Raw genomic sequence first — 21,529 nt, 5'->3', positions numbered from 1 at the left:
AATCCACACGGAGCTTATGTGGCAAAGACTGGAGAGCTGTGGACCAGCTCCATCTCTCCTTCCTGGCACATGGCTGGATGACATTTCCCAACTCCCTGGCTGTTAGGTGTGGCCAAGTGATTGAGTTCTAGCCAGTGGAATGTGAGCTTCCAGGCCTATCTCATTAAAACCTCTTGTGAACAATCCTCCACATACTTTGCCCTTCTGCTAGCAAACCTGGCAGAGCCACAAGACGGAAAGGACCTGGGACTCTGGAAGACTGCTTCAAGAGTCACCCACTGATCTTTCACTTTCTATAAACAAAATATAAACTTCTATTCTGTATATAGTCAGGCTTTATCTACCAGAGCAAGTGTGATGGTTAATTGTATGCATTAACTGGACTGGGCTAAGGAATGCCCAGATAGCAGGTAAAACATTATTTCTGGGTGTGTCTGTGAGGGGTCTCCAGAAGAGATTAGCATTTGAATTGGTAGACCGAGTAAAGACGATCACCCTCACCAATCCCAGTGGGCATCATCCAATGCCTTGAGAGCCGGAATAAAATAAAAAGGCAGAGAAATGGCGGATTTACTCTTTTTACTTGAACTGGGATATCCATCTTCTCCTGTCCTCAGACATGCTCCCTCCTGGTTCTTGGGTCTTCAGACTAAGACTGGACTTGCACCATCAGCTCCCCTGGTTCTCAGGCCTTCAGTCTTGGACTGAGCTACCCCACCAGCTTTCCTGGGGCTCCAGCTCACAGACGCAGATCATGGAATTTCTCAGCCTCCATAATCACGTGAGCCAATTTCTACAATAAATCTCCTCTTACATCTATCCTATTGGTTCTGCTTCTCTGGAGAACACTCATACAGCAAGAATTAATTTTTTACTTCAATTAATACATCTGATCTAGCAACACCCAGCTCTTAGGATTCTTCTGCTATTGGAAAAATGCAGACCTCAGACCAGAAAACATCTAAAAAGCCCAGAGGTGTGACCTGAGCCAGGCTTAGGAGAACCTACTCTGTACTTAACAGGTAAGCAGAAATCCACGCACCACAGCAGCCACGTCACACAAACCCAAAGTGCCCACAGGGATCTTACCTGCCCACAGAGAGGACGGTGACCTCTCCTTGGCGCCTCGGACGGCCCTCTCTGGACTTGTTGGTGGGTTTTATGAAGTGCCACCGCTTGTGCCTACACCGATGACACACATCCCTCTCAACAGCACCGCCAACCGTGTGCAGATGGTGTCCACAGATGTGTTTCCCTGGGGTGGCCCCCGGTGACAAGGGCCCGGGGCTCAACGGCGGGCTCCCAGGAGTGCTGGGGGTCACGGGGCTAAGGGGGTAAGGAAAAGGAAAAGGTAGAACCGGTTACTTAAAAGAAACACCAGCTCGGCAATCTCTCCCTGTGATGTAAGAAGCAGGTTTAAATCAAAATAAAAAACACCTCTTCCAATCATACACATGGGCTCCGTGAACTGCTCTTAGGCAGCTGGTACTCAGCTCTTATGACCATGCAATGACAGCGCATTTTAAACAGCAACAGTGTGATTTATCACTTCTAGACTGGAATTAACTGGCTGGAAATAAGCCACTGCTTCTAATGATGCGGCACCTGTTTGAATTTAAAGTATTAGGTTTCTTTCTAAATGACTCATCTCCATTCTCATGCAATCACACTGACCTCTCACACAGAGCCCAGGGCCTGCTTAAATCTCTAAGCAAAGGGATGACCTGAATCTATGCGCCCTGGAGGATTAAGAAACTTAAATTCCAACCAAATGAGCCAATGATCTCTTAAGATAGAATATTTGATCCAATCTGAGTATTGCATCAAAAGAAGAAAGCTTTTAGGTCAAAATATCAAAAGAGATGCCAACAGTGTTGATAATAGTAATAATAAAAATAGCTAACGCATAGTATTCTAAGCGTTTGATAAATGTTAATTTAATTAATCTTTACAAAACCTTATAAGGTAGGTATTATTAATTTCCTCATTTTAAAAACGAGGACATTGGGGCCAGCCCAGTGGTGTAGTGGTTAAGTTGGTGCACTCTGCTTTGGCGGCCCAGGGTTCACAGGTTCGGATCCGGGGCACGGACCCACACACCGCTCATCAAGCCGTGCTGTGGCACTGTCCTACATATAAAATAGAGGAAGATTGGCACAGATGTTAGCTCAGGGCCAATCTTCTTCACAAAGGAAAAAAAGAGAGAGAGAGAGGACACTGAGGTTCAGAGAAGTTAAGTCACTTGCCTAAGCTCACACAGCTAATAAGTGACGGATCTGAGATCCAAATCTAGAAAGTCTAACTGTAGAAATCATGTTCTTAACCACCATGCTATTGTGCTTCAGAAACAGGGAGATCACTCTGATAACCAAGAAGAAATCTAGCCATGCGAAATATAAAAAGCAGAAGTATGTAGGCCAGAGGCTGGCTACTTTCAAAAGGCACATGTCAAGGCTCTGGGCCACTAGAAAAGGAGGAATTAAAACAGGACAGGGCCAGCCTGACCAGAAATCAGCCCTCTGACGTGGTGTAGGAGGGTAGGTGGGGCGGCACATCACAGCACAGCCTGACACCTGAGACTGTGCCAAGAGCCCCAAAGGCACATGGAAGTCTTATGACAGCATAAGCCAGCCTTTATGCAGCGGAACCAGCCCACTTGCACATTAAAAAGAAGTGTAGCTTGTGTTCGAGGAGATAGTCTGAAAACATCACAGACAAGCAAAAGTTTCCTAGTGCTCTTTAGGGATGCTCTTTAGATTGTTCAAATAAAAACACACAGCAGCAGCTTTCTGGGGTAAAACAATGTTAAATTAACACCATAGACTAGAAAGTTGAATCCAAAGGTTTAACAACATTCATTCAACAAACACTGATCAAGCAGCCACTGTGCACAAAACCCAGTGAAGGCACTACGTGATGAAGCTCACAGACAACCGGGGCAAAGACACCAGGAACGAACACAGGCCTAATGCCAGGTGTCTGTGGTCAGAGCCGGAAGGTGGGAGGCAACACAGCTCGTATGTTTCTGTGAACGACATCACCAGAGCTTCCAAAAGTGACCTTCCTGTCCCTGAGTCACCTCGATAAAAATGCAAATCAAACACGGCCAGTTTGACCGGATGTGCTGGGGGCATCACCCATAGCGTAAGCAGAAAAAGGTCCAAACTCCTTGCCATGTGACTGGGTCCCAACTTGCCTTCCTTGCCTTCTTGCTACTGTCCCCAGCACCTTCTCTGGTCACCCCAGACTGAACCTTCCCAGGTGTGTCCCACACTTTCATGCTCCCATGCCTCTTCTCCTGGACTTTCTCTGCCTACAAGCAGGCCCTGCCTCCTGTCTCTGCCTGACCCACGCCTGACTCAGAAGGCACTTCTTCTGTGAACTTCCCCTGACCTCCTGCTGGCCCAGGAGCCCCCAGAGCATCTGGTCTTTACTTCTTCTACAGCATTCTCACGCTCTCCACCATAACGCCTCACACACACGTCTCCATCCCCCACTAGACAGAGTCCTCCACAGCAAGGATCTCTGACCGCCCAGCCCCAGCATGGCACCCAGCACAGTAGGCACTCAATAAACGCTCCTTGTTGAAGAAATGAAAAATTATATAGAAATGTAATTATCTGTAATTAATTAAGAAGCACTATGAGGCTCAACAACCATGACCTAAAACTGGTAATACAGAGTAGAACTTACCAGATGCCCCCAAACCAGCCTGGTTTTTCATTTAATCATCATGTTCATAGAGGTCTTTCAATGCCCAAGGTACTTTATATTCCTTATAATAACCCAGTGAAGTTGGTACAATGGTTATCTCCATTTTAGAGATGGTAGAACTTAAGCACAGAGCAGTCAGTTAACTTGCCCAAGAAAAGGTGGTCAATAAGTGGTGGAGGTAAGACCCAATCCAGGCCCCTAATTTCAACACCGTTACTATCTCCCATCATTATTATGAAACACAGCAGTTCTCAACAAGGGGTGATATGCCCCCAGGGGACATTGACCATGAGTAGAGACATTTTGGGTTGTCACACAGAGCCGGGGAGGGGGACACTGGCATCTATTGAGTGGAGGCCAGGAATGCTGTTAAACATTCTACAGTGCACTGGACAGTTCCCCAAGGAGAGAATTATCTGGCCCAAATGTCAATAGTGCCAAAGTTGGGAAACCAGCTCTGGTAGCTAATTGGAAAAAATGTCCCACTAAATGGGGAGCGAAGCTCTCACCTTTCAGGATCATTCACGGTGTTATCTGCAACCAATGCCTTTAAAACATCCACGTTTGCTAAGGAGAAAAAAAGTAAAGAATTAAAATGGAATGAATCAGATGAGTAAACACAGAATTATCACATCAGAAAAACTGTTGGAAAAACACCTAATTGAGTTCCTTCAGTTCACAGATGAGCCCTGGGGTCCTGGAGAAGGGAGGGTCTTTCCCAAGGTAACCCCATGGATGTGGCACCATCTGCCAATGCCTTTCACCACTGAGGAATTTAGTATGAGTGACAGAATCTACGCAAAGAAAGCAGATCTACTATAGAGCTTTGCTTCCTACACATCATTAGCAATATGACAGAAAAATGCATTTCTTTCCCCTCTTCTCAAACCACAGGGAAATTTACACACTGCTGTTCTGTTGCATTTAGCTGACTTTGCTGAATAGGTAGTGAAATCTATGTCTTAAGAGACCTGTGTTCTAATAACTTGCATGTGCCAAAATAATTAGCCCTCAATTCTGGAGACCCATGCAGTATCAAGTCTATCCCACACATAAGCAGGGATGGGAGACGGTTAATCTGCCAGGTGGGCCATTTAGCTTAGATCTGCTTCAGGACCATACAAGACCTGAATTATGGCCAGATATCTTAAAATTTCAAGTGTTGGTGATACAGATAAGTTATCTAATATGGACTGAGTTAAGTTAGACTTCTAGTGTTAATTATTTTTTTTTAATCCAGATTTCTACATGGGGGGCTAGGCTGTCAACAAGAGCAAATTAAAATCCAAGGTTCTTGGGTTCCCATCCCACATGGATGCACAATGTTCTGTTCACCTCTTGTAGAGTGGGCAAGCTCTCAAGGATAAAAGACTGAAGTAAATGTCCAAGTTTCTCTTGGAGATTTAATTGGCAAGGCCAAATGTCATTACTGACTCCTAACCTTTCCATTGAGATAGATATATATATACATATATATATATTTTGGGGGGTGAGGAAGATTATTTCTGAGCTAATATGTGTTGCCAATCTTCCTCTATTTTGTATGTGGGACACCGCCACAGCATGGCTTGATGAGTGGTTTGTAGGTCCGCATTCTAGATCCAAACCTGTGAACCCTGGGCTGCTGAAGTAGACCACACGAACTTAACCACTACGCCACTGGGCCAGCCCCTCCGTTGATTTTTAAAGCACTGTTCTCATGACAAACCACAATAAATTCTTCAGAGATCAAAGAATAAAAAAATCACTATTTACTGTGTGAGCTAACACCAACATTTAACATTTAACATTTCAAATGACTTCTCTGGAGGAGGAAAATTAACTCTAGTTCCAACACTGCTGCTTTTAAGAGTTAACAGTTAAGGCTTTATGCAGTGTTTCTTAACCTTTTTAAATTGAATTTAATTAATTTAAATAATTATTGCTCCATCCAGGAGGCTTTTTTGACTTTTTTTTTTCCCCTAATCACTCTCCCATGAAATTATAGTAATGCAGATATATATCTATTTAGGTACTATATGTATATTTGTGTTTTACATATAAAACAGTAATAAGATTTTTTTTGCCTCCATGATCCAGTTTTCACCCCATCACAACCCTCACAAATACATGAGGATTTTAAAGAAACATTAGCACAGCATACCATCCTTTTCTAAAAGAAATACTTTCTTTGCCCTTCATGACTATTCACGAGGCTGTCCAAACGCATTTCCAAACAACTCTTGTTCTAAATAAGACGTGTATTTACAAAAAGGTACTGAAATGGATCGGCAGTATCTTCTCCCACACCACAGAGACAGTTACCCTCAGTAGGACAAATTTAAGAATAATCTAGTGATGTCAGTCATTTTCCCATTTGACTAATAATAAGGATTCAGAAAAACAATTTTCATTCAGATAAAGGGTTTAGGGAATACCCAATAATCTGCCAGTTAACACTTATATGCTGCCATCATTTACCAAACTTCAAAACTATAAACAGAAAAAAGGAAAAACAACAACAACAAAAGGTATGAAGACAGAAATAACACTAACAGTGCTCACGTCTAAGAATGAGCTTTTCAAAAACAAAAGTTTCAATAGGTGCCTGAAAAAACGAATCACCTATAGAATGATGACCTCCTTTAGAAACATCGAATTATAAAATGATCTCAGGAAGGTTATTAAAATGGATTAAAATCATTACTAAAACTTATTTTTCTATACTTGTGTTGTTTCCCATGTATTCCTGTACCTCACCCTTATCTCGCAGAAATAGTTAGTAAACAGCCCGTTTGCTATGAAGGAGTCTTTAAGAGTAGATGCAGCCTTCCAGGCAAGCATCATTCACACCCACCCTGTCTGAGGAGGTTCCTCAGCTGTACGTGGCACCAACACACACATTTGTGCACACACACACATGCACACATGCCCTAGTCTCTATTCTAACTTCCAGTTTATACCAGGGCGTAAACTTCAGTAATCTGTCCCTTGGGAACACTTTTGGTTTCCTGTGGTGAGAAAACTTTCTAACATAACACTACCATTAGAACTTAAACACAAGCTTTAATTTGGTTGTAAAATTACTATAAAAGAGCAATAATCTAATTAAGTTCTATATTAAATATATATCTCCTTGCATATTGCCCATAACTCCAGTAAGCCATAAAAGATGGTTTCCCCTACACTTGTCAGCATTTTGTCAACTTCCCTTCATGGGTTTCCAGAGAATAGGAGGAATCATTTACAGGGCAAGAAAAACCCATCAAGAAAGGGGGAAATTTTCTAGTGGGCAGTAATTTCCAGGAAATGCCTCTTTTCTTTCCTGAATTTCCACCTGATAATATGTATAAAGCAGTCGATTGTGACTCCTAGTAACCCTGTGTACAGCACAGCGGAACCCTGCCAGGTCTCTGTGACATCCTCCCATCTAATGGCATTATATCAGACAGCTGCTATTCATAGGGTTTCCACGGCCAATTTTTTCAGAAGTGGGTAGCCATGTCCTTCTTCCTGGTCTGTCTTAGTCTGCAAGCTCCACTGAAACCTGTCCACCACGGGTGACCCTGCTGGGATTTGAAACACCGGTGGCATAGCTTTCAGTATCACAGCAACATGCAGCTGCAAAGTATGACAACCAACAGATGGGTGGTGTGGTTCCCTGATCGGCAAAAGTACCCAGGCTGCCACAGTGAGAGCACCGATCTTAACCACTAGACCGCCAGGGGTCCAAACTCCCATACAAGGCAAGAAAATTCCAAGGACCACCCAACAGTCTTCAGTTCAGCTCTACTTAGAAAGATAGATGAAAGGCAGCACTGTAGTTAATCCAAGGCTTGGGACTAGGAGGAAAACAATCAGTGTGCACGTTAGTGCACAGATTCATCCTTCAAGAGGTATTTATCTAAACTAAACTGATTTGCAACGTTCAAGACATGATGTGTTTAAACCATACACAAGAATGTCACCATCTGTACAGGTGAAATATTACCCCATTAGCCAAATTCAAAATGCAAAGCAGAAGACTAGCCATATACAATGATTGCAAATGTTTTAAAATATGTAAAGAGAGGCAAAGAAAACCTAAATAAACATGGGAAAATGGTCATGCATGGATTGTACTCAATTGTATTCCTTTTTTTTTCCAATGCTTAAAGAAAAGTTATGTTACAGTGTGCTTACAATGAAAAAAATAGAAAATTAAAGTAACATCAACAGGGAGGTCTAAATTGATAGTAAGTTCAGAGTCTGCTCATGACAGAGACAAGAAAAGAAAAATGCATTTGTCCCATGGAGGAGTTCTGTCTCAAAGGCAAACTAAAAATGCTAGGTTCTAACTGGTAAGAGACCCAGGTGTGCATTTATCACCCAGCTGTGGTCTGGGCGCAGCCTGGAAGCTAGAGATGGCCACAGCTGGAAGAGGAGGGCCAGTGAGATCAGCTGTCCCCTGGTGGCCAAGGAGAACCAAGAGGGCCGGCCCCCTGGCCGACCAGTTCAGTTTTCGAGCTCCACTTCACCAGCCCAGGGTTATGCTGGTTAGGATCCTGGGCGCAGACATGGTACCGCTCGTCAGGCCACGCTGACGCGCTGTCCCACATGCCACAGCTAGAAGAACCCACAACTAAAATATACATCTGTATACTGGGGGGATTTGTGGAGAAAAAGCAGAAAAAAAAAAAAGAAGATTGGCAACAGTTATTAACTCAGGTGCCAATCTTCAAAAAACAATGAGAACCAAGGGCTGCACAAGCATCAGAGCCACCACTCATGCTCACAGGTCACTAGGGAAATCACAGGGAGACAGATGAGGGTACTGACAGGGAAGAGGGTAAAGAGTAAGACAGACAGGAAAGACCTGGGGAGCAGAGGAGAAACAATGAAATCAGTGCCTTGGAATTTCTCTAAGGTTACCTACTGGTAATCAACACAGCGGAAACACAAAGGCCACTTTCCAAAAGGAAAAGGATATAATTAAAAAAGAAAAGAACAGCCTTATTTGCCCATGAGTGTGGGAGGCGAGGGAATTATATAGTCTGTTTGCTCCAGAGAGCCAAACGCTTCTCCTCTGCTGTAATGGAGTGAAGAAGCCCACTGCTGGCATCGTGCTGCCACGGGGCTGGCTGTGTGACTTTGGGCAAGGCTCTTACTCCCTGGCGCTCTGTCTCCTCATCTACAAAATGGGGTGACAAAGGGGCCTACCTCATAAGATAGTTTTGAGAATGTTGAGTTAATGTTTCAGGAATTCTACAAACTACCCCAGCTGTGTATTTTGTCTCTTTGAAAGGATAAAGTTTATCATCCCTCTTTCCTGGAGGAAAGAGGCAGTGACAGCAAGTGGTGAAGCATCGACTCGAATCAGACACTTGAGTGCAAATCCCAGCTCTGCTACTCGCCAGCGGCCAGATGTTGGCAAGTTAGTTCAGCACTGTGGGCCTGAGTTTCTCAACGGTCAAATGGGAATAAATGCCTGAATCAGAAGGTTGGTAGTCCCTGGAAAGCTCGTAGAACAGGCCTGGCACGCAGCAAACACTCAGTGCGTGCTATGAAGTTACACGCAAGAACCTCAGCTCCTGCTAAAGTTTTAAAAGTTGACTTATTTCAATCGATTCAACTGTCAGTAATCCACCTCATCCAATGCTCCCTAACTGAGCAGCTACTTCGGCTCTCAGAAGCCCAAGTCCCAAAGGCCTCGAGCCCTCCAGAGCCCTGGAGGCAGTTTCGAAGGTGCCAGGCATGGGAGCAACGCCTTACTCTGTGCACTTCTATAGCAGCTGACGCTTCTGTGCCAAGAACGTATTTGTATATTTCTTGTGCAAATTAACAACCACTTCTCCAGAAGGCAGAGATCAAAATCCAAGTGTTCTAGTCTTTTTTGTTCTTATTTTAAACATCATTCTATTAAGTTTGGTTTTGTGGTTTTATGTCCTGTAGAAACCGAAAGCTGCAAATTAGAAGAGAGGAGAGGCAATGTTGTATAGTTGAAAGAGACCCAGACAGAGCTGGGCTGCTCACCACCCATGTAAACTTAACCACCTGGAGCCTTCATTTCTTCATCTGTAAAATGGGTATAATACTACCCACTCTAGAGGGATTAAATGAGATGGTACACACAAAGCACTAGATCTATGCCAAATACATAAAGCATGTTCTGTAAAGAACAATGGAAATTACGCTGAACCATATGACGTTGCTGTTTCTCTAAGTCAAAAACACTGGCCAACAGCCTGGGCTGCGCAGGTGCGCTCACTGAATAGTGAGCACATGGGGGTAGAAGGGTCCCCAGGGAAGGGCTAGGGGTGGGAGAGCAGGTATTGATGAGCAATACAGACATATTTCAACGTTTGGACAAATGGCTCGGCTGCATGGGTGCATACCACATGCGTCAGCGCTGACTAGAGCAAGACAGAGCCCCAGGAAGACGCTGTCTTTTAAATTCTCATGAGAAGTCAAAGCATGGAGAGCTGCAGCTATGAGGTATGTGGGCAAGGAGTTTTACACACCTCAAAGTGACTGAGGGCACAGTGGCCTATCAAGATAATCACCAGTGTTCCAAACAAGAATCCTAATTTCTCTAACCAAGATTAAATCAATCCTCTATTTAAGAAAATAAGGGTTTAGAACGCATTTCAGAGGGGGAAAAAATGCTTAAATCCATACAAAGTTTTAACACTTAAGAACAGATAACAGAATAGGCAAATCCACCGAGACAGAAAGCAGAGTAGTGGTTGCCAGGGGCTGGGGGCGGGGGGAGGGCGGAGAATGGGGAGAGGCTGCTTAATGGGCGTGGAGTTTCAGTTCGGGGTAATGAAAAAGTTCTGGAACTAGATGGAGTGATGGTTGTACATTATTGTGAATGTACTTAATGCCACTGAAATGTACATTTTAAAATGGTTATAATGGTAAATTTTACATTGTCTGTATTTTACCACAATTTTTTTAAAGTACAAAAATGGAAGAGATAATCTTTGAGTGCTTACTATACACAAAGCGCTCCACGTGCAGGATGTCACAACAACGCTATGAGGTAAATATTGCCAGCACCCTCATTTTACAGAGGAGGAACTGAGGCTCCGGGAGGGAATGTGACTTTCCGCAAATCGAGGTGAGCCCAGGATTGAAGGGTGAGCCATCACCTCCAGGGCTGGCTTTTGCAACACTCAGATCGACTGACTCCTAGAACACTCACTTTTGTGAAACTCTCCTGGTCAGATGACGCTGGAAGCTGAGGAATTAGTGAGCTTAGTAAAAGGCGCTGCTGACAACTTCAGAAAAATCAAATCTTCAGGAGAGCCCATACAAATCCTGACTCTTTGAAGCAGTTTTTAGAAAAACATAGAAATATTGCAATTGTTCTGGAACATGAAAATATCCATACCTTCATTTTTCATGATGTAGTGGACAATTTGCCCAACGGTATCACTATTTTCATTTACACTGTCATTCAACTCTGAAAGAGAAGGGGAGGTAAGAATGGGTTACAATTGGTCACCTGCGTCAAGTCAAGGAGACACTCAGCCTTAGAGCCCAAGACCTCACAGAACCATCTCCAGAAAGCTCAGCTGATCACTCAAAGATCACCCATCACGCTAAGAGTCCGGGCTTCCTTCCTTCAACCACAAACTGCCTAACGCACAGCACACAGTGACGTCCTTGGCACAACAGGCATAAAAAGTATCAGAGCTGCCCGTCAATCTCTTCTCAAGTCCAAACACCCACTCACTTCCCAAGACAACAATTTCATGCATCTCTATCAGTCCTTACTACCATTACTTCTCTCTCATCATGCCCTTAAACCTTTATGGGAAATGGGAAGAAAAAAGCTAACTAAAAGAAAAAAGTTCTCCTTGGATTTTATTTTAATTGCAGATGTACTATATAAATTTAGAGTATTAATTTCTTCTGTAAATTAGGCAATTATCACCCATGTTTATAAGACTGTCCTTTCCTTTTAACTACACTTCTAAGTGATGGAATTTTGGCCAGGCTTGTCTGCCTACAAACTCAGTTTACTTTGGGAGACTCTGTATATGTGATAGTCTTTGAAAAAAATCAAACCTCCACTCTGAAATGGATCAGTGTTATTCGTTTCAATAAAATAAGGAAGAGAGAGGATTGAAAGACTCCATCCTAGTGCACAGAGAACAAATCAAGCTGTGCGACGTCCTACCCGTGCACCTGGAGAAGTGTCTTCTCCATCCACAGTCAGCTGCCTCCTCCGTGAATGTGCACGTTTGGCTGGACAGCACCATCCTGACTGCTAAGCCAACCTACAGAGCATCTACGAAGGAGGAGAGGGGGAGGCTCCACTTTCTGTTGACAAACACTCAGCTTTGGTTCACTCATGAGCTTACACATGACTCATCCTGCAGCCGTGTTCCCTCTCTGCCTCAAAGGTCAATGCAGGTGGGAAAAACCAACAGGCCAGCAAGCTGGCAAGGAATGAAGAAGCTCCCCCCACTCCACCCTTGGGGCTGTCTTGAAGGGTGACCCGCTCCAAATGTCACCCTTCTGCAAAAACTGCCTTTGAGGAGTTGAAAGGGCTATGGAGAGTTACCCACTACTCCCCAAGGCCCAAGTCAGGAAACAGCCTTAAAGGATGATTGGAAAGACTATCTGGGGAGAAAACAGGATTTTATCTCTCAAGTTTTTCCAAACACTACCCAACAACTGCATGTTAGGAGGAAAAGGTGAGACGCCCTCAAGTTAATACTCAGGCAGCCATTCTTGCCATAATTTTACTGCACTGTCACACAATCATTTACTTAACGAACATAAATTCTAATCACATAGACTTAAGACAGAAGTCTCCCAGCAAAAGTAGCACCATAAAAATGGTGAGACCTAGGGGCTGGCCCCGCGGCCGAGTGGTTAAGTTCGCGCGCTCCGCTGCAGGCGGCCCAGTGTTTCGTTGGTTCGAATCCTGGGCACGGACATGGCACTGCTCATCAGACCACGCTGAGGCAGCGTCCCACATGCCACAACTAGAAGAACCCACAACGAAGAATACACAACTATGTACCGGGGGGCTTTGGGGAGAAAAAGGAAATAATAAAATCTTTAAAAAAAAGAAAAAATGGTGAGACCTATTTAATTTCCCCATCACTCTAATGAGAATCCAATTCAATAATCATAGTAAGGATTAATATCTACTGAGTGTCCATGTGTACCCAGCAGCAAATGCATGTTCTCTCTAAACTTCACAATAATCCTACAAGGTGAAGACTACTGCCCTCATAAATTAAATTAAAAATTTAATTAAATTGGGATTAAATTTCAGTTAAATTATACACAGCAGAGATTCAGAGCATAGGCAACTTGCCCCAGGCTACAAGGCAAGTAAGAGTAAAACACCTGGTAGGTATTTAATTACTGAAAGCAAGGTTTCAACCTCTAGGTGTGGTTACTTGAAATCTACACAGACACTGCACCACCTGCTGTTAGGACAGATCGTTTTGCCTCATAGAAATGGAAAATATATATGACTGGTTTCTTATTTACAAAGTCCTCATTGACATCCCCACAAAAAGAATCCAAGTTATTTACCTATCTTTTCAACTTTCTCCTCTTCCACATCTTGCTCGGCTTCTGTTGTACAACGATAGCCTTTCTTCTTAAGCAGGTGGCAAATGAGGACGCCAAAGAGACCCATGATGAAGAACACGGGGACCAGCGCATACGCGATATATTCTGGGTGTCCGTTCCCAGGACCATTAGTGGGCGACGGTGTCGTCTCTGTTCTGGAGTGCAACGCGCGACTGCTACCATTCCCTACAGGAACAAACACACACGGCTGCGTTAGATTTCTGTAGGCGGCAAGAAAAACCTGCCGACCTTGGGAAATGGTCACGTTAAATCCAAGTCTGCTCCCCAAACCACGGGCCAGGCAGACACTGTAGACCTGGCAGGACAGGAGAACAGTGTGAGGGCCCAGGCTTGGGTCAAAACAGTCCCATGCTGTCCCTGCTACTCATAAACTGGGTCCCACCCTGTGTAATGTTTTTAAAGACCTCTCCAAGCCAGCCGCTGCTTCTTCATCTGGGAGTGCACCTACACGGCATGGAATTAATGTACAGAGTTTTAGTGAAGGGTCCAGCACAGAGTAAACACAGAATCACGAGGTGATATTACAGCAGAGTACTTAGTGGTTAAAAGCACGGACTCAGGAGACTTGGGCTCAAGTCACAGCTCCACCACTGAGCAGCTATGTGACACTGCACAACGACTGAACATCTCCGTGCCTCAGTTTCTTATGAAATGGGCACACTAACAGTACCTACCCATCCTTCCAGGGTTGTTACAAAGATGAAATAAATTAATACATGCAAAACATTTAGAACCATTTCTGCAACGTAGTAATGGCTCGACTACATGCCAGGCACCATTCTTGTGATATATGACTGAGCGAAAGGACAAAGATCCTCATCTTTATGGAGCTTATGTTCTGAAGGACTTAGTAAACTGACAGATCTACAGTATGAAAAATAGACAAAAATCCAGGATGGCATCAAGATTTTGACCCAGGGGCGCAAACATACAAATGGAAAGATGTGCATTTGTTTGTTCATTCACTGATCCAAATTAACATTTATGGCATGCCCATTATGTGAAAAGCACCACGCAGGGAGCTGGATAGGGAGAGTGATAAACAACATAACAGCCAATGCCATCTTGGAGCTTGTAGGGGAGCACTGGAAACAGGCACTGAGCAAGTCAACCCATGGGCAGATGATGACAGACTGGGAGAGATGCCATGGATGGTATACATGGGCCACTCAAAGAAAACATCACAGTGGGTACCTATTTTATGATTTCAAAAATAAGGAAGCTGGGAAAGGGACATCTTTTGGAGAAAATGAGAAATTTGCCTTTAGGTATGTTAAAGTATCACATGAACTTATACCAGAGGCAGCCAGATATCTGGGCTGGCAGGGGTGCCACCCAGGCTCCCAAGAGGTCCTCGTATATGGGGAACTGAATCACCTCTGTGAAGGAAAGAGGTGAGAAACAGTGAGCCTGGAGCATACAATCATAAGACACAGCCAATTGAGATAACAGAGAAAGAGCTGACTGTGTGGAAAATCAGCAAAGCACCAGATCACGGACACAAAATGAGAAGAGAATGATCAAACGAAGGAGGGGATCAGGTAGGATGAGAACCAAAGAAAAATGTGGGATGTGATTGAAATGAAGTCTCATTATTTGGAATACTTGGATTCTGAAGTGATACAATGGGGTTCTCTACATCAGGGAGATTCATACGTGTTGCTTAAGATATCCGGAAAGTGGAAAGCTAGATACATTTAATTATAAGCTCTCTCAAGAGTATTTTGGTGAAAAATGAATCTATGTTGTAATGATTACATGGGGACAAAAACCAGGTGTGAAATGACCACATTTCATCAATGCAGGAAACAGGATCAAACAGAAGCCTAGTTTGCAAACCAGAGGCCCTACAACAAAGGGCTATGTTCTCTTTGACATGGAAATATCCACTATCTTTGAACATGAAAGGAAATTCCCGGTTTCTTAGGTTTGTAAAAGGTTGCATTCATTGTTTTATCAGGGTACCTCCAGAATTTGGGATAACCTATATTTTCTTTCCGATTTCTTTTCCAAGAATCAATATAATTAATAAATGAATGAATGAATAAATAAATAAAAGTATATGCACACTTCCCTAAACATATGGAAACATGTCATCTAAATTAGGGTTTAACCTCAAGCCTCACTTTCAGTAAAAACCAGAAACATTTCTTTAACTTCTTTTACAATTCTAAATAAGTTTTATTTATTAATTCCTTTTTAATAACATATATTTCATGCAACAGGAATAGGTGAAGCAGACAGCATGCTAAGACTGTGAGAGTTTTACTCAGAAACTGGTCTGTTTAAATTTGGAGGTGATAAAAAATTCTCCATTTTTTAATAATAATAATAATAGGAAATGGGAATGAAAGCAGAGGGGCTCAGAATTGGAGCCAAACAGCTCCTTCCGAATCAGGTGGTTGAAAAATGTCTTCAGCATTAATTGGACATCTAGCAAACCTTTGCAAGTAGTACATATTTACAGAGTTTGTGATTTACAAACGTGTATCAGCCACTTAATCTCATACTTATTGTACCATGGAAAAACTGAAGAAGGTATGAATCTAAACTAGTGAAACATGAATTACAGAGAGAGGCAATGTAGCACTGAGGTTAAAAGGTCAGACTGACTGGCACAAATAACAGCTTGGCCACTTACCAGGCGAGCCACCTCAGGCAAGTTATTTAACTGCTCTGTGCTCAGTTTCCTCATCTGTAAAATGGAATCAAAATGATTGCACCTTTCTATGATGATGATTTTAAAACACGGCCCCAAATTCTTTAATTCTGCTCCCAGGGAGAGGGGAGGTCTTCATCTCCTCCCCTTGAATATATACTCTGTGCTCTGCCTGACCTATGGAATATGTTGGAAGCAATGCTATGTCAGTTTCCAAACCCCAGGCCTTAAGAAACTGACAGCTTCCACTTCCCATCTCTTGGGGCACTTGCTTTTGGAACCCAGCCACCACTCTGTGAGGAAGCCTAAGCTGTCCTGAGGAGAGAAACCAATAACGGTCATCAACTTGTCAATTATGTGACTGAGCCATCTTAGGAGTCGACCCAATAGCCCCAGTTGATGCTGCATGGAGCAAAGATGAGCTATTTCTGATGAACCTGCCCAAATTGTAGATTCCTTAGCAAAACGAATGACTGTTGTTGTTTTAAGCCACTAAGATTTGGGGTAATTTCTTACATAGCTATAGTAACGGGAAGACTACCCCATGAAATCATATATTAATATATTAAGCACTTAGAATATTGTCTAGGAAAAGGTAAGCACTATAAAAGTATTTAGTCATCATCTTGATAGAACTTCAGTATCCAATATGGTAACCAGCCACAAATAGCTATTTAAACTTAAGTCAATTAGATTAAAATTAAAAATTTAATCTCCTCAGTTTCACTAGCCACAATTCAAGTGCTCAGGAGTCACGTGGTTAATTGCTACCATATTCGACAGGTCAGATAAAGAACATTTCCATCATCCCAAAAAGTTATTTGGACAGCCCTGTTATAGACTATAAAGAACCACTACAAAGCAAAATGTTGACTGGAGAATCTACTCTGATCTACTTTAACAATTCAATGAAGAATGACTTTTAAATCACAAAGTAACTACTTACAAATAATGCCTAAAACATTTGTTAACATAGGCAGGGTTGGCTTTCTTTCAATTTACACTGGAGACACTGTCCCTCTTTCTCCTTCACACCCAGCTGAATCATACCTGAATTACAAAATAGTTATGTTTTTGAGTCCAAATCAATAGCAAAAGTTGTTTCAGCATTGTTTATAAAAGTCAAAAAACAGTGAAAACCTGCATGTTTGACAATGAGATAATAAGAAAATACCTAAGTCAGCTCATCATCTATCCATTTGATGGAATAACGTGCACCATTTAAAACTATTTATGAAGATTTTGTGAAGATATGGGAAAACGCTGATGATCCAATGTTGAACTTAAAAAGCCAGATTCAAAAAGTTACATACAGTATGATCCAACAAGTAAAAAAAAAAAAAAGCATGAAGGCATAAAATGTACAAAGAAATGACCAAAATATTAAGTGATTCTGGGTAATTGAATAAGAGGATAATTTTATATTTTATTTTTATATTGTTCCATAACTTTCTAAAATTCATATGTATGTATTACTTTTTTTTTTACCAAGGTGGTAGACACTCAAGAAAAACAAAAAAGATACAGAGCAGAGGTTGTCAGCCATTTAGGAGTCACAGACCCCTTAGTAAACCTGTAAGACGCTATGGTCCCTATTCCAAAATTTTGCCTCCAAGTTCCGTGAGCTCTAGACCCCAAATTAATATACAGGCAAGCAATGTGATAAGGATGATACTCAAGTTTCTGTTTCAGCAGCCTGGTGGACATTGGTTCCATTCATTGAGATGGGAAACATCTGAAAAAAGCAAGTTTGCTTGGTGGTACAGGTTGAATTTTGCCTTCCTCCCAACCCATATGTTGAAGTCCTAACCCCAAGTACCTCAGACTGTGACCTTATTAGGAGACAGGGTCTTGACAAAGGTAATTAAGTTAAAATGAGGTCACTAGGGTAGATTCTAATCCCTCATGGCTGGTGTCCTTATAGAAAGGGGAAATTTGGAGATAGACATGCACACAGGAAAAATGCCATGTAAAGATAAAGGCAGAGATCAGGGTGATGCTTATACAGGCTAAAGAATGCCAAAGATTGCCAGCAAACCACCCGAAGCTAGGAGAGAGGCATGGAACAGATTCCTCCTCACAGCCTTCAGAAGGAAGCAACTCTGCCAACCTTGATCTTGGACATCTAGCCTCCAGAACTGTGAGATGATAGATTTCTCTTTTTTAAGCCATGCAGTCTGTGGTACTTTGTTGCAGCAGCCCTAGCAAACTAATACACTTGGCATGGAGAGGACAACAACATGAGTTCAGTTTTGAACAGGCAGAGATAGAGGTAAGCAGGGGGACATCTAGATGGAAATATCCATTGAGCAGCTAGATCTACTCCATGAGGAAACTGAGAAAGAGAAGCCAGGGCTCTACCCTAGGACACAGAGGAACGAGTTTCCAGAAGGAATGGGCAGTCAGCCAGGTCAGATGCTGCAAGACAGAACAACTAAAATAGCAAGGAAATGTAAAATAGTGCTGCCACTATGGAAAAAAGTATAGAGGTTCCTCAAAAAATTAAAAATACAACTACCATATGATCCTGCAATCCCACTTCTGGGTATGTATCCAAAGGAAATGAAAACAGGATCTCGAAGAGACATCTGCACTCCCGTGTTCATTGCAGTATTATTCTCAATTGCCAAGATAAGGAAACAACCTAAACGCTCCTCAGTGGTTGAATGGATAATGAAGATGTGGTATATCCTTACAACCAAATCCTATGCAGCCTTAAAAAAGAAGGAAATTCTGTCATAGGCGACAATATAGATGAACCTGGAGGACATTATGCTAAATGAAATAGGCCGGTCAAAGAAGGACAAACACTGTATGATTCCACTTACGTGAAGTATCTAAAATAGCCAAATTCATAGAAACAGAGAGTAGAATGGTGGTTGCCAGGAGCTAGGGGGAGGGAGAAATGGGCAGTTGCTATTCAAAGGGTATAAAGTTTCAGTTCTGCAAGATGAATAAGTTCTAGAAATCCACTGTACAACACTGTGTCTATAGTTACCAATACTGTACTGTGCATTTAAAAACTTAAGAGTATAGATCTCACATTGCATTCTCACCAAAATTTCTTTAAAAAAAAAAAAGGAAAGAAAAAAGAAAGAACCTAAGAGGAATCTTTAGAAAGAAAATTGCGAAGAACCCAAACAAATTAGGCCACATAGAAGTTCCCAAGGACACATGGGAACCCTTTAGTTTCTAATTTGGGAAGCAACTTGGAATCTTTTTTTTTCTCCTTGTTGTATTTTACTCCCCATCTGTTTCTCTGTAGTTTTTTGAAGTAAACTTAAAATCCTAAAAAAAATAAATCTTTAAAATCCTAAAATACATACATATGTACATAAGAAAAATGAAAAGTAAATAAATAAAATAAAACAGGAAGGAGAAATGATCCACAGGAGATCTTTGTGGTCTTGGAGGGAGCAGTTTTTCAATGGACTGGAAGGCCAGACGGAAGCTAGATTCCCTGGGTTGAGGAACAGAGGCTAAGCTCTTTCTGGAAGCCCACCATGAGCAAAAGGGTAGGGTGGTTCACCTCCAGGGTGAGGAGAAGAAATTTTTGTTCAGAGTTTAGTGTTTTTTTTAAGTAGCTTCAACCAAAATGCTTATTTATATGCAGAAGAGGAGGAACAAAGGGGAGACTGAGAGGGAATCTGGAGTGACAACGTTGAGGAAGCTGAAGGAGATGATTTCCGTATGAAGAAGATGGATTCAACACCTAAAGAGGAAAAAAGGCACTTCTTCCTGAGGCAGGTCAATGAGCTAGAGTCCTTTCTGGTGGGGAGGAGGAAGCTGAGGGGAGAGGTGCCTGATTGCTTCCATTTCCTCTTCACATAAGAAGCCACGGCACCTGTTGAGAACTGGGGGGCCAGGACAGAAGAGAGGCTTAGGAGACAGTGAGGCTTGGTGGAGAAATGAAGGAAAAGGAGAGGCCAGTGAAAGGACTGTGCAAAGGCATTCAGGGCACAGCTGAGATGTGCAGCCCAAATCTCCAACTGGGCTAAGCCATGCAAGGGAGAGCCATGAGAGCTGGAGAACGCAGGACAATAGGGTCAGTAATCAGGGTCAGAACAGAAAGTCGGAAGAGCCAACGGAAGGAAGGGAACGATTTTGGGTGGGATGGTTCCAGAAATGATGGGAGGCATGGCTCAGACTAGTTTGTTATTTCTCTACTGCTCCTAACAACAACTACCACATTTATGGAGCATTTATGGGCCAGGACGAAGTGACACATTGAACCTTTACAATAAACCTGTGACACAGTTACTGGTATTATCCCCATGTCGCAGATGGAGAAAGGAGGCTCAGAAAGGTACAGCAACCTTTCCAAGGTCACAGTGCTACTCACTGGCCGTGCCTGGATTCAAACCAGGCAGTCTGGATCCTGCCCGCTTATACACTGCTTCTTGTTACCTTCTGGAAACCTCAGTGTCTGCAGATGTAAAATGGGGCTTGTAACGGAGCACCACGCAACACAAATGCCTGTCTGAGGTATATCTCATTATTTTTCTTTCAACAATATTTCATCATTTAGCTACTTTTCTGTTAAAATGCTAAATGTCAGTTTGCTCTTGTATTTCACAACTTAGATTAAAGGCTCCCCAGACTTCAAAACTACGTGTTCCAATTAGCACAGCAAGAAGTAGGATATGTTTTGAAAATGCCCAACACCAGACTCCAAGGCATTTTACGGGATGAACAACTGCAAAACTCTGCTCCTTGTCCCCCATCTCTGACCTCCCTCCCACCTCCCAAACCACAGCTCACCTCATGCAGGCTGCGACCTGCGTCTCCTCAGGCTCTTCAAAAACAAGCCCATCGCCTCATCTCCAGTATCTTCTGCACACAGCAAGAGCCATTGAAACAGGGAGTTCTCAGCTCTTACTGATAAAGGTGATTCCTTTCTACAACATTACAAGGAAAAAAATGTCCAAGAAAAGCCAGCGTTTATCAAAATCCTTTGGGTTTTTCCTAGACCTAAACAGGTTTGGTTAATTCACTATATTTTGAGGACTCGCTATGTATCATATTTTGCCAAGATCCTGTAAAGGAGGTCACAAAAGAAGACGTGAGATTAAAGAAGATTGACGATGGCAAGGAACTGAGAAGGAAATTTAAGAAACGGCTTGAAGTCAACCCAAAAAATCAAAAGCAGCTTTCTAACTTGTTCAAAGGAATACTTGTATTTCCAACTGACCCCAAAGGCCAGAGGAGCTGAGCAGGAACTGGGCAGAGGCGGCATTCCTCAAACCCAGGGGGCATAGCTTGAGGGCTGCTAAAATAATGAGGAAGACAGCGGTCATAACCAGACTCCCGATAAGGAGGCCCTCATGACTTCTCCCAAGCAGGCGTGTTCCAGCCGAGGCACTTTAATGGATCTGATAGCTATTCTTCCCCCTTTATCAGGAAAGGGCACATTCTCAGAAGCTAGGGTTTCCCAGCAGAGCGACCCAACAACTCTGCTGGTAAGCAGATAACCCACACCACGCTTGGTTGGAAAATCATTTTTAAACGCACACACGCCCTATTTTTTTAAGCAAACATTCAAATCACAGTACCCAAGAGTGGTCTATTTTTGGT

General features: G+C 42.7%; 1 protein-coding gene across 1 annotated transcript in view; it reads right to left on the bottom strand.

Annotated features, from left to right (window-relative positions):
* Nucleotides 1–21,529, bottom strand: part of RELL1 (RELT like 1) — a 60,907-nt gene that overhangs the window by 19,393 nt on the left and 19,985 nt on the right. Inside the window, exons 2-5 of the mRNA XM_046656980.1 lie at nucleotides 13,237–13,461; nucleotides 11,069–11,140; nucleotides 4,224–4,281; nucleotides 1,090–1,326 (exon numbers count right to left, since the gene is read on the bottom strand). Coding sequence (XP_046512936.1) covers nucleotides 1,090–1,326; nucleotides 4,224–4,281; nucleotides 11,069–11,140; nucleotides 13,237–13,461 — 592 coding nt within the window. The remainder of the gene's footprint in view (nucleotides 1–1,089; nucleotides 1,327–4,223; nucleotides 4,282–11,068; nucleotides 11,141–13,236; nucleotides 13,462–21,529) is intronic.

Source organism: Equus quagga, chromosome 3 (assembly GCF_021613505.1).
Source record: "Equus quagga isolate Etosha38 chromosome 3, UCLA_HA_Equagga_1.0, whole genome shotgun sequence".
NCBI lineage: Eukaryota > Metazoa > Chordata > Mammalia > Perissodactyla > Equidae > Equus > Equus quagga.
Note: the sequence above shows the minus strand (reverse complement) of the source record. Positions and strands in the feature narration are given on the sequence as shown.